Source organism: Microcebus murinus, chromosome 6 (genome assembly GCF_040939455.1).
Source record: "Microcebus murinus isolate Inina chromosome 6, M.murinus_Inina_mat1.0, whole genome shotgun sequence".
Classification (NCBI taxonomy): domain Eukaryota; kingdom Metazoa; phylum Chordata; class Mammalia; order Primates; family Cheirogaleidae; genus Microcebus; species Microcebus murinus.
In genome coordinates this window covers 51,566,506-51,584,548 of record NC_134109.1, presented here as the reverse complement: position 1 = coordinate 51,584,548, position 18,043 = coordinate 51,566,506, and the positions used below count along the sequence as shown (strand labels likewise).

General features: G+C 36.3%; 1 protein-coding gene and 1 non-coding gene across 7 annotated transcripts in view; both read left to right on the top strand.

The window, feature by feature from the left end:
- Positions 1-17,813, top strand: part of PRPF39 (pre-mRNA processing factor 39) — a 38,651-nt gene extending 20,838 nt beyond the window's left edge. For all 6 annotated transcript variants that reach the window (XM_012782793.3, XM_012782792.2, XM_076004055.1 and 3 more), the window contains 9 exons: positions 9,820-9,985; positions 10,358-10,465; positions 11,960-12,124; positions 12,438-12,564; positions 12,940-13,208; positions 14,171-14,355; positions 16,376-16,450; positions 16,694-16,814; positions 17,063-17,813. In XM_012782793.3, the coding sequence (XP_012638247.2) occupies positions 9,820-9,985; positions 10,358-10,465; positions 11,960-12,124; positions 12,438-12,564; positions 12,940-13,208; positions 14,171-14,355; positions 16,376-16,450; positions 16,694-16,814; positions 17,063-17,119 (1,273 nt within the window). In that variant the 3' untranslated portion in view covers positions 17,120-17,813. The remainder of the gene's footprint in view (positions 1-9,819; positions 9,986-10,357; positions 10,466-11,959; positions 12,125-12,437; positions 12,565-12,939; positions 13,209-14,170; positions 14,356-16,375; positions 16,451-16,693; positions 16,815-17,062) is intronic.
- On the top strand, positions 13,272-13,357 carry LOC142871799 (small nucleolar RNA SNORD127). The gene has a single exon (XR_012919984.1). It is a non-coding gene; the product is annotated as a small nucleolar RNA SNORD127 (small nucleolar RNA).
- Positions 17,814-18,043: the final 230 nt, after the last annotated feature.

Here is an 18,043-nt window from a genome sequence, read left to right as displayed (position 1 = left end):
TAGCACAGTGCCAGACACATAGTAGATGCCTATTTTTTAAAACTTAATGATTTATTAGACATATATTCTTGTGATTCATATAACACCATATATCTGAAACAGAAAAAGACTTATTTTATGCATTAAGTCTGATCTATTTCCAAACAGTTAATTATCATTCCATTTTAACTTTCCACCATGATTTTCTGTTATGATTGATATCCTTTCACTTCAATGATAATTGTTAAAAAACTAATTCTGTATGCTCTGATTTCCATGTTCTCTTTCTGCCGCATGCAAAGTAGTCCACCAGTTAAAACCCAGAAATTTTTTTTTTTTTTGAGACAGAGTCTCTGTTACCCAGGCTAGAGTGCCGTGGCATCAGCCTAGCTCACAGCAACTTCAAACTCCTGGGCTCAAGCAATCCTGCTGCCTCAGCCTCCTGGGTAGCTGGGACTACAGGCATGCACTAACATGCTCGGCTAATTTTTTCTATATATTTTAGTTGGCCAATTAATTTTCTTTCTATTTTTAGTTGAGACGGATCTCGCTCTTGCTCAGGCTGGTTTCAAACTCCTGACCTTGAGCAATCCGCCCGCCTCTGCCTTCCCAGAGTGCTAGGATTACAGGCGTGAGCCACTGCGCCCGGCCTCTAAGTCTTTCTTTACTGCAGAATGTCTAAGACTTTTTGAAGCATTTGTAAAGTATTGTGGATCAGTTTGTCAGAGATAGAAGTTGTTATGCAGACTCAGATTAGAATTGGAAATATATGCTATCTGTAGGTTTCTAGCTTGTGATGAGCTAGGGAGATACTTAAAAACATTAACACAAGGCTGAAAGACATTAACACAAGGCTTGGCATATGGAAGTGGTTGATAAATATTTGTTGAATGAATCAATACAAAAGTACTTAAAAGACAGATGGACAAAAGAGGGTACCTTTTTATAAGAGTAATTCTTCTATGATTTAAAGTGTAGTTAAAATCTATAATTAGGCCGGGCGCTGTGGCTCACGCCTGTAATCCTAGCTCTTGGGAGGCCGAGGCGGGCGGATTGCTCAAGGTCAGGAGTTCAAAACCAGCCTGAGCAAGAGTGAGACCCCGTCTCTACTATAAATACAAAGAAATTAATTGGCCAACTGATATATATATAAAAAATTAGCCGGGCATGGTGGCGCATGCCTGTAGTCCCAGCTACCGGGGAGGCTGAGGCAGAAGGATCACTCGAGCCCAGGAGTTTGAGGTTGCTGTGAGCTAGGCTGACGCCACGGCACTCACTCTAGCCTGGGCAACAAAGTGAGACTCTGTCTCAAAAAAAAAAAAAAAAAAAAAAAAAAAATCTATAATTAAAGAACTTAACTTGCTGGGCGCGGTGGCTCACGCCTGTAATCCTAGCACTCTGGGAGGCTGATGCAGGCAGATTGCTCGAGGTCAGGAGTTCGAAACCAGCCTGAGCAAGAGCGAGACCCCATCTCTACTATAAATAGAAAGAAATTAATTGGGCAACTAATATATATATAGAAAAAATTAGGCGAGCATGGTGGCGCATGCCTGTAGTCCCAGCTACTCGGGAGGCTGAGGCAGGAGGATTGCTTGAGCCCAGGAGTGTGAGGTTGCTGTGAGCTAGGCTGACGCCAGGGCACTCACTCTAGCCTGGGCAACAAAGTGAGACCCTGTTTCAAAAAATAAAAAAATAAAAAAATGCACATATGCTACAATTCCCATCAAAATACTAATATATTTCACAGACCTAGGAAAAAAAATTCTAAGCTTCATTTGAAACCAAAAAAGAGCACGAAAAGCCAAAGCAATTCTAAGCAAAAGAACAAATCTGGAGGCATCACACCAGCTGAAGTCAAATTATACTACAAGGCTATAGTAACCAAAACAGCATAATACTGGTATAAAAGTAGAGGCATAGACCAATGTAACAGAACTCAGAACAGTAGAGAACTCAGAAATAAAACCATGTACCTACAACTAACTGATCTTTGACAAAGCAGATAGCAACCTACACAGGGGAAAGGAAGCCCTGTTGAATAAATAAATGGTGCTGGAATAACTGGATAGCCACATGCAGAAGAATGAAATAAGACCCTTATCTCTTGCTATATACAAAAATTAATTCAAGATGGATAAAATATTTAAATGTAAGGCATGAAACCATAAAAATTCTAGAAGAAAGCACAGTAAAATTTATTTTTTTTATTTTATTTTATTTTTTTTTTTTTTGAGACAGAGTCTTGCTTTGTTGCCTAGGCTAGAGTGAGTGTCGTGGCGTGAGCCTCGCTCACAGCAACCTCAAACTCCTGGGCTCAAGCCATCCTGCTGCCTCAGCCTCCCAAGTAGCTGGGACTACAGGCATGAGCCACCATGCCCGGCTAATTTTTTCTATATATATGTTAGTTGGCCAATTAGTTTCTTTCTATTTATAGTAGAGGCGGGGTCTCACTCTTGCTCAGGCTGGTTTCGAACTCCCGACCTCGAGCGATCCGCCCGCCTCGGCCTCCCAGAGAGCTAGGATTACAGGCGTGAGCCACCGCGCCCGGCCAACAGTAAAATTTATTGTAGACATCAGCCTAGGCACAGAATTTTTGCTTAACACTCTAAAGGCAAATACAGGAACAACAAAGATAAATAATGGTATGTCCTAAGACTGCTGCATTGGAGGAGCACAAAAAGGTGGCTGAATATACAGTTTCTACATTTTTTCCCCAAAAGCTTTATTCAAACCCCTGTGGCCATCAACAAAACTTAGCATGTTCACTAGTATTCATGATCGTTTTCTGTGTCCATATATATTGCATTCTTCAGAAAATGGCATTGTTTGAAAAATTATCTAGAGAATAAAATAGCATACATAGTAATTTTATGCTATCATCATAACTTTAAAAAATATAAGAACAATTATTACATTTAATTTATTTGGGCCAATATTTGTGAAAGCAACCTAATATGCATACAGATGCATAATTTTATAAATAATTTTAATGACAATTACTGAACAAAAAAATGCAGTAACCTTACAGTTATATAATAATGTAATTTGTTAATATATGTAGAAATATAAGGAAGATAGTAAAGCAATGATGGCATTTTTTAAAATGGTACTAGAGGAATTTTGGCAGAAAAAGATTAATAGAAATGTAGTTTTCAGTATCTTAAGACTATATTAGAATTTTAAATTTAGGTTGAGTATATTTACATTCAATCCTATCCATGAATAATAAGTTTTATGAAATATTGAGCACATGAGAATATCTCTCTATCAAAATTGTCATTAAAGCTAATTCTCATATCAAGACAATTTAAAAAATCCTAGAAGAAAAATACAGTAGATCTAGAGCAGGGATCCTCAAACTTTTTAAACAGGCGGCAAGTTTGGAGAGTGCGGTGCAGCACATTCCACACATGCGCACTGTGAGCCTGGAAGGAATCGGCTGCTAAGCAGGACAGGCAGCAGTGGCAAAAACACCTGGCGGGCCACATGTGGCTCGAGGGCCTTAGTTTGTGGATGCCTAATCTAGAGTAAACAGGGTGCAACACTGATTGCTAACAAAGAGAGTAATTAATATCTCTAAAATTAATAATGAAATAATGGTAGCTACCAAAAGTAGAGAAACTAAAGAAAGAGAAGAAAATCCACATAAATTTGGTTGATTTTCAATAGATTACAAACTGTCTCTGTCCATCAAGATGTATTCAATTCATCCACTTGTTGAATCTGGTCTAACCTTTTATTGATAGAATGAAGCTTTTTCTTTTTCTTTTTTTTTTTTTTTTGAGACAGTCTCACTCTGTTGCCTAGGCTGAGTGCAATGGCGTCAGCCTAGCTCACAGCAACCTTAAACTCTTGGGCTCAAGCCATCCTTCTGCCTCAGCCTCCCAAGTAGCTGGGACTACAGGCATGTATCACCATGCCCGGCTAATTTTTCTACATATATTTTTAGTTGTCCAGCTAATTTCTATTTTTTTTAGTAGAAACGGTGTCTCATGCTCAGGCTGTTCTCGAATTCCTGAGCTCGAATGATCTGCCCAACTCGGCCTCCCAGAGTGCTAGGATTATAGGCGTGAGCCACTACACCCAGCCTAGAATGAAGTTTTGTAGTGATACACTATAATTACTTTTTCTTTATCTTTTGTGTATCTACTAGCAGTTTTTTTCTTAATTATTAGCATCGGATTTACAAAAAGTATCCTAGTTATAGCATTCTGATTTAGACTGATAATAAGTTAACTTCAATCAAACACAAATAGTCTACAATTTTATTTCTCCCACCACACACATTTTGTAGTGATATTACATTTTACATGTTTCTATATTGTGTATCTATTAACAAATTATTGATTATTTTATTACTAATTTTTATTACATAATTATTTTAATACTTTTGTCTTTTAACTTTTACACTTTATAGAATTAAAAGTGATTTACACCTCACCAGTATAATATTAGAATATTCTCAATTTGACTCTTTACCAGTGAGTTTTATACTTTCATGTTTCTGTGATGTTACTTAGCATTATTTCTTTTTAAACTAAAATTCCCTTTAGCAATTTTTTTTTTTTTTTTTTTTGAGACAGAGTCTCGCTTTGTTGCCTAGGCTAGAGTGAGTGCCGTGGCGTCAGCCTAGCTCACAGCAACCTCAAACTCCTGGGCTCAAGCGATCCTTCTGTCTCAGCCTCCCAAGTAGCTGGGACTACAGGCATGCGCTGCCATGCCCGGCTAATTTTTTCTATATATATTAGTTGGCCAATTAGTTTCTTTCTATTTATAGTAGAGACGGGGTTCAGGCTGGTTTCGAACTCCCGACCTTGAGCGATCCGCCCGCCTCGGCCTCCCAGAGAGCTAGGATTACAGGCGTGAGCCACCGCGCCCGGCCTCCTTTAGCAATTTTTTTTACAACAGTTCTCTTGTCCTAAGAGATCCCTCAGCTTTTGCCAGAGAGTAACTCTATATCACCTTTATTCTGCAGGATAGTGTCACTGGGTATAGTATTTTTGGTTGGCAGTTTTTTTCCTTTTTTTTTTTTTTTTAATTTCAGCCCTTTAAATATATCATCCCACTCCTGCCTTGTTTGCAGGGTTTCTCTTGAGAAGTCTGTTGATAGCCCTATTGGGGTTCCCTTATATTTGAGGAATCTCTTTCTTTTGTTTGCCATGGGGATGGGGTCTCACTATGTTGCCCAGGCTGATCTCGAACTCCTGGCCTCAAGTGAACCTCCTGCCTCTGTCTCCCAAAGTGCTGGGATTATATGCATGAGCCATCATGACCAGCCGATAAATCTCTTTTTTTCTTGCTGCTTTCAGGATTCTCTTTTTGTCTTTGACTTCTGATAATTTGATTATCTTGACATATTTGGCTTTGAGTTTATTTTGGTTAGGAACTTTTGATCTTCATGAATTTGGATGTCTATATCCCTTCCAAGATTTGGAAGTTTCAGCCAGTATTTCTTTTTTTTTTTTTTTTTGAGACAAAGTCTCACTCTCCTGCCTGGGCTAGAGTGTCGTGGCGTTAGCCTAGCTCACAGCATCCTCAAACTCCTGGGCTCAAGCGATCCTACTGCCTCAGCCTCCCTAGTAGCTGGGACTGTAGGCATGCACCACCATGCCTGGCTAATTTTTTCTATTTTTGGTAGAGATGGGGTCTCGCTCTTGCTCAGGTTGTTCTCAAACTCTTGAGCTCTGACATTCCGCCTGCCTCGGCCTCCCAGAGTGCTAGATTTACAGGCATGAGCCACTGTGCGGGGCCCAGCCAGTATTTCTTTAAGCTTCTTTCTTCTTTCTCTCTGTTTTTTTTTTCTAGGAATTACAAATTTCATGTATTTGCATATTTGATAGTGTCACATAAGACTGTCATGTTTCCGTCACTCTTTTTTTTTTTTTTTTTTTTTTGATCTTCTTTTTTTTTTTGAGACAGAGTCTCGCTTTGTTGCCCAGGCTAGAGTGAGTGCCATGGCGTCAGCCTAGCTCACAGCAACCTCAAACTCCTAGGCTCAAGCAATCCTTCTGCCTCAGCCTCCCAAGTAGCTGGGACTACAGGCATGCGCCACCATGCCCGGCTAATTTTTTATATATATATCAGTTGGCCAATTAATTTCTTTCTATTTATAGTAGAGACGGGGTCTCGCTCTTGCTCAGGCTGGTTTTGAACTCCTGACCTTGAGCAATCCGCCCGCCTCAGCCTCCCAAGAGCTAGGATTACAGGCGTGAGCCACCGCGCCCGGCTCGTCACTCTTTTTTAATGTATTATTTTTCTTTTTTGTCACTCTAATTGGCTAATTTCAAATTATGTTCCTAGACGGGCGCGGTGGCTCACGCCTGTAATCCTAGCACTCTGGGAGGCTGAGGCGGGCGGATTGCTCAAGGTCAGGAGTTCGAAACCAGCCTGAGCAAGAGCGAGACCCCGTCTCTGCTATAAATAGAAAGAAATTAATTGGCCAACTAATATATATATAAAATTAGCCGGGCATGGTGGCGCATGCCTGTAGTCCCAGCTACTCGGGAGGCTGAGGCAGCAGGATTGCTTGAGCCCAGGAGTTTGAGGTTGCTGTGAGCTAGGCTGACGCCACGGCACTCACTCTAGCCTGGGCAACAAGCGAGACTCTGTCTCAAAAAAAAAAAAAAAAATTATGTTCCTATGAGTTCATTAATTCTTTTTTTTTGCATCGTTGACTCTGCACAATGGACAAAATAAAGTATCTTCAATAAATGCTATTGGGAACACTGGAAATCCACATGCAAAGAATAAGATTACATCTGTGCCTTATTATACCATAAACAAAAATTAGCCTCAAATGAATTAATGACTTAAATGCATAATCTGAAACTAAGACTTCTTTAAGAAAACTTAGGCAAAAAGCTGCTTGACATTGTTATTGACATTGAAATGACTTTTTGGATATAACACCAATAGCAAAGGCAACAATAGCAAAAATAAATAAGTGGGACAAGATCAAAACTATTATAAAAAGCTTTTACACAGCAAAGGAGAGAGTTAACAAAATGAAAAGGCTACTTTGGGATTTGAAGAATTTGTTTTCAAGACACATATCTGATGAGTGGTTAATTTCCAAAATGTGTAAGGAACTCACATAACTTAAAAGGAAAAGAAAACCAAAACAAACAAACAAACAAAAAAACACAATTAGAAAACTAGCAAAGGACCTGAATAGATATTTTTCCCAAAGAAGTTGTACAAATAGTCAGCATGTATGTGAAAAAGTGCTCAACATTACTAATCACCAGGGAAAGGTAAATCAAAACCCCAGTGAGCTATCACTTCACAGCTGTTAAAATGAAAAAGACGAGAGAGATAGCAACTGTTGCTGAGGATGTGGGAACCCTGTGTACTCTTTGTGGGAATGAAAATTGATACAGGCATTATGAAAAATAGTATAGAGACTCCAAAATGTAAAAATAGAACTACCATATATTCCAGCAATCTCACTGTTAGGTATATATCCAAAGGAAATGAAGTCAATATCTCAAAGAGATAATCTACACTACAACAAATATTGCAGCATTATTCACAATAAGTAAGATGATAGAGAAACAACTTAAGTGGTGATCAAAGGATGAATGGATTAAAAAAGGTGTGTGTGTGTGTGTGTGTGTGTGTGTGTGGTGTGTGTGAAAGATTGAAAACAAAATACAGGCCAGGCGCAGTGGCTAATGACTGTAATTTTAGCACTTTGGGAAACTGAGGCAGAAGGTTGCTTGAGGCCAGGAGTTCAAGACTCGCCTGAGCAGCATAGAGAGACCCCAGCTTTACGAAAAAGAGAGAAATTAGCCAGGTGTGGTGGTGCACACTTGTAGTCCCAGCTACTGGGAGGCTAAGGTAGGAGAATCGCATGAGCCTAGGAGTTTGAGGTTGCAGTGAGTGAGCTATGATGAAGCCACTGCACTCTAGCCTGGTCAAGAGCCTGAAAAAAAACAAAATAAAATAAACAAAAAAGAAATGCTGAGGGTGTTTATATTAGATGAAGATGACAGAGTTTAAGATATTTTGTGTATGATCTTCCTTTGGTATGTTCAGACTGAGATAGTATAAATATTTTAGCTTCTCTTCCTGGCGTTTTCGATTAAAATGTCTGTACACAAATTAGCATGTGTGGATAAAATAGATTTTCTTAAAAAATCTCTTTATAGATTAGTTTAAGAATCCATAGTTAAGAATTATGTTAAGCATTAATCTATAATTCTTAGTGTGTAATGTTGGCAATTGGATAGATATGCTAGTCTGGAATTTAGGAAGGTTTGGACTTAGGTTGTAGCTTGAGAGTCATTATAGTATACTTATTTCAAGCTGTATTAATAAGATTGGCTTAGAGTATGTAAAAATAGATGAGAACAAAGTAGAGAGTGGAATTCTTGGGAATACTAGTGGAATACTTGGAAATACCATTTAGGACAGGTAAGAAGGAGGTACCATTGGAGATAAAGTAGCAGTCAAAGGCTCAGGAAAACACTGCAAAACAAGTGTCCATCTAATTTTGCGACCAGGTACGGTAGTTTACACCTGTAATCCCAATACTTCAGGAGGCTGAGGCAGGAGGATCAGTTGAGGCTTAGAGTTTTAGACCAGCCTGGGCAACATAGTGAGACTTTGTTTCTACAAAAAAATTATGAAAATTAGCCAAGTGGCATACGCCTGTAGTCCCAGCTACTTGGGAGGTTAAGGCAGGAGGATCCTTTGAGACCAGGAGCTGTGAAGGCTGCAGTGAGCTATTATCATACTTTTGCACTCCAGCCTGGACAACAGAGTGAGACCCTGTCTCTAAAACAAATAAAAATGGATATATAGGGAATAATTAGTGACCTTAATTAGGGCAATTTCATTGCCCAATTGAGTGCGCACATGTGAATTGAGTAATTGGAAGGTGGGAAGGAGCTGCTAACATTTGATTATAAGTGATCATTTACAATTTAAGTATGTATTACCAGATTTATTTATTTTTTGAGTTTAAACATTTCAGTTGGCTTTATTTGCAATTCTAGAATCGGGTAACACTTCATTCCATAACATAGGATAAGTATTTGCCATATTTAATTTTATTGTAACTTTTCAAGATAAATCTGATTGTCCCATTTTATAGATGAGGAAACTAAGATTTAGAGAAGGAAAAAATTTCTCTTAAATCAGTTAACTCATAACAGAACTGGGGTTTGAATTTATGCCTGTGCATGCTTCTCCATTTACTGCAAAGGCAGAAAGAAAATGAAGATATCTGTAGACTGTTTCTTTAAATAGTAGGTTTTCACTATAGAAAGGAAGGAGAAATAGTGTGATATTTTGGTTTTATTTATTTATTTAAATTTAAATCTAATTTAATTAATGAATTTATTTATTTATTTATTTATTGAATTTATTTTTTTATAGATAGAATCTCACTCTTTCATCTTGGCTGGAGTGCAGTGGCCTGATTATAACTCACTGCAGCCTCAAACTCTTGGGCTCAAGTCATCCTGTGGCCTAGCCTGCCTAGTGGCTGGGACTACAAGTGTATCCCACCATGCCTGGCTAATCTTTTAAAAAGTTAAGATGAGGTCTCACTGTTATACCCAGACTGGTATAGAACTCCTGACCTCAGGCAATTCTCCAGCCTTGACCTCCCAAAGTGCTGGGATTATAGGAGTTAACCGTTGCACCTGGCCAAGTTTCTTTCTTTTTCTCTTTCCTTTCTTTTCTTTTTTTTCTGGTGGAGGGGGGAGAAGGGGAAGAAAAAAGATCTTTCTTTAAATCAATTTCTTTGAAAGAGTAATATGTAGTGGGAATTTTATATGGGATCTAAAATTATGATTTAAACATAGACCATGTATTTCTATTGTCTTTTTTTAGATTTAAAGAACATGTACAGAATAACTTACCTAGAGATCTTTTAACTGGTGAACAGTTTATTCAGCTACGAAGGGAATTAGCTTCTGTAAATGGGCATAGTGGTGATGATGGTCCTCCTGGTGATGATCTACCATCGGGAATTGAAGACATAACTGATCCAGCGAAGGTAACGAGACTTATTTAAAAATTCTTCAGTGCATGAGAAACTAGACCTTATATCCTTTGACTATGTGTGTGGCACAGTGATGAGTTATACAGCTGGCCATTTAACTATTGACTTGTAGCTTGTACAAAGTTAATTTCTGATTAAGACAAGTGGGGATTCTTTAGCAGATAGGGTTTAAATAATAGGTTTATGGTAAAGAATCTATTTTAGTGTTAATTTGACTTTGCACTTAACTTTAGCTAATATTAAAAACCCACTACTTAGTAAGACTATAAAGCATCTGCAGATAATAATACTTAAATGTAAGCAGTAATATTGAAAATTTTCAGTATATAGCTTGTGAGATTTAATTTTTTTCTTTTTCTCCCCAAGCTAATTACAGAAATAGAAAACATGAGACATCGAATCATTGAGATTCATCAAGAAATGTTTAATTATAATGAACATGAAGTTAGTAAAAGGTGGACATTTGAAGAAGGTGTAAGTGGCTTTGTTTTGTAATAATCTTTAACATATAAAGTAAGAATAATGTATTTTTCTTTCAGTTTTGATAGGAATGTCTCTAGTATAACTTTATTTTTGCATATTTAAGCAATAACTTAAGATGTTCATCTCATTTATTGCTACCGTTATCAATTTTATCATTTTCCATTATCAACTTTAGAATCTTATTGAATTCAGACTTAACTTGAATTGTAAGATATCTGCTTAATCTGAGCAATTTTATTATAATTGTTCAATTTGTTTAATCAACTACATTGAGTTATACTTTACATACAATAAAATATACACATTTTAGGCCTATAATAAAATGAGTTTTTCCCCCACAGTTTTCTTTGTGTTTTTGACAGCTTTACTGAGATATTGTTCACATGCCATACAATTCACCCATTTAAAATGTACAATTCTGTAGTTGTTAGTATATTCACAGATATATACAACCATCACTACAGTCAATTTTAGAACATTATCACCACCTCAAAAAGAAACCCCTTACCTTTTTAGCAATCACCATCCCAACCTCCTCAACTGTGATTTCTACACCCAGCTCTAAAGTACCACTAATTTACGTTTTGCTCTATAGGTTTCCCTATAATGGCCTTTTATAGAAAAAGTTTGCCGAACTCTACTACTATACATCATCCCTCAACAGTCACTTCCTATATTTTCATCCTGAAATAACTGAAAATCTCAAAAATATCAACCAAATTTCCTCATTCTTACTGCTGTTCCTCAAAAGCTGCCCAAAGCATATGCACCATGGGTGAATGGAATCATATAGTATGGAATCATTTGACAAATGTATATGCATTGTAATCATCACAACACTCAAGATACAAAAACTATTCTATCACCCCAAAAGGTCCCTTGGCCTGTTTCTGTTCAGTGCCTCCCACCCCAGTCCTAGCCCTAGGCAACCACTGATTTTTCCGTCACAGTGGTGTAATTGTTCAATTTTAAAATACTCAACAAAGAATAAAATATTCTGTACATAAAAAATATGTGATTCTATTAAAATGGTTGTGAAGAAATGGAAAATATAATTCGATTTCATTTTTAAAGCCTACAGAAATTAAGGGATTTTAATTTTAAAAGTTTTTAAGACCTGGTGTGGTAGCTCAGGCTTGCAATCCTAACACTCTGGGAGGGTGAGGCAGGAGGATTACTTGAGCTCAAGAGTTTGAGACCAGTCTGAGCAAGAGCAAGACCCTGCTCTCGACTAAAAATAGAAAAATTAGCCAGGCATCGTGGCATGCACCTATAGTCCCAGCTACGATGATGCCATTGCACTCTACCCAGTGCAACGGAACATGACTTTGATTCAAAAAATATATAAAGAGAAATATGGTGATGAGATTTTTTTGATTCATCATTAATCTTATATTTAAAGTAATTTATATTATTACTGTATTACTACATATATTGGCATAGGTATTGGTTTACTTTCATTGCCATGTTACAATTTTATTACAGATTAAAAGACCTTATTTTCATGTGAAACCATTGGAAAAGGCACAACTAAAAAACTGGAAAGAATACTTAGAATTTGAAATTGAAAATGGGACTCATGAACGAGTTGTGGTTCTCTTTGAAAGATGTGTCATATCATGTGCCCTCTATGAGGAGTTTTGGATTAAGGTAAGAAAATTATATGGTCTTAAACTTGAATATATTATAAACATTGATCTAGTGACTAACCTTTTTTGTACTTCTGTTGAATGTTGTTCATATAACTATATCTGTTGCATTAGGAGATGGTCTGCTTGCAACCAGATTTGACTGCTGCATATGCCAACCTCGTTGCCTCTCTTCGTCCTTCCTTACAGAAACTAGTCTAGTGGTTCAATAAAGGTGCTGAATGGGTTTAAAAATAGAATTTTATCGTTCTGTCACATATTTAATGGCTTGTTCAACGGTAAATTATTCAGTATTTCCTTTTTTCTATATGTAGTATGCCAAGTACATGGAAAACCATAGCATTGAAGGAGTGAGGCATGTCTTCAGCAGAGCTTGTACTATTCATCTCCCAAAGAAACCCATGGTGCATATGCTTTGGGCAGCTTTTGAGGAACAGCAGGGTAAGAATGAGGAAATTCAGTTGATATATTTGAGATTGTCAGTTATTTCTGGATAAAAATACAGGAATGCTGAGGGATGATGTAAAGCAGAGTTTGGCATACTTTTTCTATAAAGCGCCAGATAGTAAATATTTTAGGTTTTGCAGGCCACATGATCTCTTTTCTAACAACTGAACTCTGCTGTTACAGCCCTAAAGCAGCCATAGACAATAAAAAGTAAATAAATACATAAATGAGCATAGCTGTTTCTCATTATTTTTACAAAATCAGGCAGAGGGCTGGATTTAGCCCATGGGTGGTTGTTTGCCAATATCTGGCATAAAGTATATTTCAGAAATTTAAACAAAAGCATAAACATTTAATTACCATTTCTAGGTAATATTAATGAAGCCAGGAATATCTTGAGAACATTTGAAGAATGTGTTCTAGGATTGGCAATGGTTCGTTTGCGAAGAGTAAGTTTAGAACGACGGCATGGAAATATGGAAGAAGCTGAACATTTACTTCAGGATGCCATTAAGAATGCCAAATCAAATAATGAGTCTTCATTCTATGCTGTCAAACTAGCCCGACATCTTTTCAAAATACAAAAAAATCTTCCAAAATCAAGAAAGGTGCTTTTGGAAGCAATTGAAAGAGACAAAGTATGTATTTGTATTTTTTAGGATAATTTCTATAAAACATCAGTGGTCAATCTTCTTTAAGTTTGGCAACTGTGATGAAAGATTTGGTCTGTATGTAATATATTTTATTACTAAATGAGGACAACAGTCCCTCTAAACTGATGTTGCCATTTAAAAAAAGTTTTCAAATTGTTTTGAACTAAAAGTTTGAGAAAATTAAGATTAATGGATTAAAAAGTGAAGACATTATGATGATACTTTGTTTTCTCTTTAGAAATTTTATAGGAAATTTACAGATTTTTAAGTAGAACAGAGGGCCTGGAGGAACATTTCATAAACAAAAGCATAGTAGTTGCCTATATTATAGCAAATGTAGCAGTGAGTTGATTTTTCTTTTTCAGAGTATTTCTTTTTATATCAATTGATAAAAGGCAGTACATAGGAAATTCCTCATTTTTAGGTTTTTAGCTATTGCTAGGTCTGGTTAAGAGACAGTCTTATAGGCTGGGTACAGTAGTTTATGTCTGTAAATCTAGCACTTTGGGAGGCTGAGGCAGGAGGATCACTTGAGGCCAGGACTTTGAGACCAGCCTGGGCAACATAGCGAGACCCCATTGCTACAAAAAAGTTACAAAATTAGCCAGGTGTGGTAGTGTACACCTATAGTTGTAGCTACTCAGGATGCTGAGGCAGGAGGATCACTTGATCCCAGGAGTTTGATTGTACTTTAGCCTGGTGACAGAGTGAGACCCTGTATAATTTGCATAGTTTGGGGGAGATACTAGGTTGATGTCACTACCTATTAATGTGCTAACTAATTTTTTTTCACTCTTTTAGATGTATGCTAAAAACCTTTAGTATGAGTTCTATTTTATGCAATATAATTTTCAGTATTGAGACATAAAAATTATGGCATTTTAAGTATCTGTGCTTTAATCAAAATATTTTAGAAATATTATTAATTGATACTGCTTTTTACACAGGAGAACACAAAGTTATACCTCAATTTACTTGAAATGGAATATAGTGGTGACCTCAAACAAAATGAAGAAAATATTCTAAATTGTTTTGACAAAGCTGTACATGGTTCATTACCTATCAAAATGAGAATTACATTTTCTCAGAGAAAAGTGGAATTTCTTGAAGATTTTGGTTCAGACGTTAATAAGTAAGATCTTAATTATATTATCTATTTGAATTGTCAATGGGCATTGATATTTTTGTATGGGAATTTGATGGTTAGTACAGATTAATACATTGTTAAATTTTAAAATGTTTCCTGCTTAGGTTACTTTTTCCTCAGATATATGTGGGGAATATAATATAGTTTTGTAAATGTGTATGTCCTTAACAGGAGGACATATGGTTTGTCTTTCCTTTAAAACTGTTTTCCCAGTTTTAGAATGATAATTTAAACCATGAGTGAATGAAAGAAGGCAGGAAGCAGCAATTTGTGAAAAGGGCAATGAGACAAGGATTGAACCCTGAAACACATAAACATTTAGTATATAGGTGAATAAAGATGGATGGGGTTAATCTGGAATAGGAATGCCATTTTGTCCGAGATTGGAGAAGAGGATGGAAATAATCCCACACATCACGCCTAATGGCCTCATCTTCTTGCATTGTAAAAGCCTGAAAGTTGAAGGTAGTAGAGGGTTTGCTCTAAGGGATTTGGGAAGAGTACAAGTTTAATATTTAAATTTGCTAAACAGAAGAGTAGAAATAATTGGCTAGAGCATTGCTGAAGTCCCAGCCTTATCTGATTCTAGTAAGGAAGTATTTCAGTGCCTATTAGGCATGTGCCTTCTCTGATTATTCTCATTTAGAGTGATTTCCATTGAAACCACTATAGATAAACAGAATTACTTGTTGTCTCTTTGTATATATTTTTTTATGACTGTGTAAAATTTTAGTTTAACTTATATTAATAGTTAATATTGAGTACTTGGCATTGTGCTAAATGCTTTATATATTTAATATCTAATGTAAAATTCATAGCAATGTAATGAAGGTTATAGGTATTGTTCTATGAATAGATGAAGAGGGGATTAAAAAGAGATTAGGCAATTTCTCCATTTATTTTTATTTTTTTTTTTTTTGAGACAGAGTCTCGCTTTGTTGCCCAGGCTAGTGTGAGTGCCGTGGCATCAGCCTAGCTCACACCAACCTCAAACTCCTGGGCTCGAGCGATCCTTCTGTCTCAGCCTCCCGAGTAGCTGGGACTACAGGCATGTGCCACCATGCCCGGCTAATTTTTTTATATATATATCAGTTGGCCAATTAGTTTCTTTCTATTTATAGTAGAGACGGGGTCTCGCTCTTGCTCAGGCTAGTTTCGAACTCCTGACCTCGAGCAATCCGCCCGCCTCGGCCTCCCAGAGAGCTAGGATTACAGGCGTGAGCCACCGCGCCCGGCCGCAATTTCTCCATTTAATTTGCTATTAGTACATTGTGGACCTAGGATTGGAACCTACTTCAAAGTTTCTACTCTTCATGTGCTGTATATCTAGTGTCTTCTGTTTGTTTTGCACTGAAGAAGGTATACAAAAGAAACAAGATATGTAATTCTAAGTTTTAGTCTAGTTGAATGGTATCATTATCAGAGGAAATAACTAAGTGTATGTGTGAGGGAGCATAACTGTTAAGAAGGCCATGATCTCTGTGGATCAGAACGCATTTGCTATGCTTCACAGAGGAGGTGGTTACTTTTAGTTACTACTGGATTCTGATAAGCTTGGGGGTAGGACACAATGACAGAAGTTAAAGTCATATAAAAGTACCATATGATTAATTGGAGGATTTTTTAAGTAGTGTAAGTATAATTTTGATAGTGCTGTGCCTTGAAAGCTGGACTGAGTTGAAAAGCACGTGTAAGCAGTTGACAGTAGCAAGTTATTGGAATTTTGACTATTTATGAAATGAAATGACATATTTTGGCAGTTATAGGCAGAGAAATTGGAGATTCAACACAATTTTATTTAGTCTCTTGCAAGTATACATAATGGAGGGTCTGAATATCCAGACTAAGATTATTGTATTATTTTAAAAGGGAATGATAATGAAAAATAAATGAGCCACTTATAAATTTACTTAGGCAGTTTCCCTAAGTGGAAATAACTTAAAATCTTTAAAAAAAAAGTTTGATTTATTGTATATTCCAGAGTATTTTTTTTCTTCTTTCATAGGCTTCTGAATGCTTATGATGAACATCAAACACTCTTAAAAGAACAGGATTCTTTAAAAAGGAAAGCAGAAAATGGGTATGTAGCTTCTAGCTGAATCAGAAAGGGATGCTTAATAGAAATTTTGTTGTGGAAATGCCTTTAATGACAAATATTTTTAAGTGTTACTTTTATGTTGTAATTCAGATGCTTTGTGATTTGAAAAAATCTTGGGTGGTTGAAACCTTGAGTAAAACAAATATACACAGATGACATTCATCTATTTGTCAAAGTTCTCATCTGTGGGAGTTTTGAAAGTTTCCATTTTGGCCTTTTATCTAGATCAGAAGAACCAGAAGAAAAGAAAGCACACACAGAAGATACAACTCCATCATCTGCACAGATGATTGATGGTGATTTACAGGCAAATCAAGCTGTATATAATTATAGTGCCTGGTATCAAGTGAGTCCACATAATTATAATTCTTTGTTCATAGATGTTTTAGAAGCATAAATCAGGACATTTTTTTAGAAATACATCTCTTTGCTTTTGTTCCAGATTGTATAATACTTCATCTTTGGTGGCTAAGTTAGAATTTTAGCAGTGAACACATGCTTATTTTTTTTAACATACCTGTTTTAACTATTTTTTTATATATGGAACTCAGCCATAGTTTTAGTATGCTAACATGTTTACTTGTTTCCTTTCAGTACAATTATCAGAATCCTTGGAATTATGGACAGTATTACCCTCCCCCTCCAACCTGATGGGAAAATGTAAATTTCAGATGGAGTGTGTGAAAAGTATGAAATTATTTTTTTTTAATGAGGGATGTAAACATAGCATAAGCTTGTCGTATTTGATAACTTGTCTTCCCTGTTTCTGTGTAACATGATTTGTTTAGTAATAGGGGAAAATGTCAGTTATTAGCTTACCACAGATACTATTTCCTACCATTTGTAAAACTTACTTTTTATTGGAGAACTATTTTTTTGATTTTTGCATTACGTGGTCTAGAATTCTTCTGCAAGGCATTTGCAAGAGTTTTGTAGCCTTAAGGGTAGGAAAAAAAACCTGACTGCAAATCATGTCAGTGTAGTACAAGATTTTAAAAACACATAAGGGCTGGTTATTAAGGATTTACTTCCTCTGTTAAAAAAAAAACAAACGATTTTTAACCTTTGCTGACAAGGCTTTTTGTCTGCGTGTTTCAGTTATACCTGTGAATTGTGATCTAACTGCAGAAAAGATACACTATTAAAATACTATGCCTTGGAATAGAGATTATAAATGAGAAATGGAATGTTTGCATCCCTTTAAAAAATGAAAATCATATCAAAAATATGTTGTTTCAGGAGACTTTGTATTTAGAATATTCATGTAAAACTTGTGAACAAGCTTTTGTTTTGATCAAACTGATCATCTTCATTTTTGTAATAAAACTGAAGACTTATCGAGCAATCGTTTATGAATTTATTTTGGGGTGGTTCAACTAATAATAACTTTATTAGTGGTTCCTTGGTTTTGAGGTGCACTTTTCCTGAATTTAGCCATTATCTTCCTGCCAGTATTTCTTAGACCTTTTAGCTTTTTGCTTCCTCTTAAGCTCTATGCTTTTGCCTTCTCACTATACAGGAATATTTAAAGATTTTATGAGTGTCTCTGGCAAATCTGCCTAGACAGTTTTACTA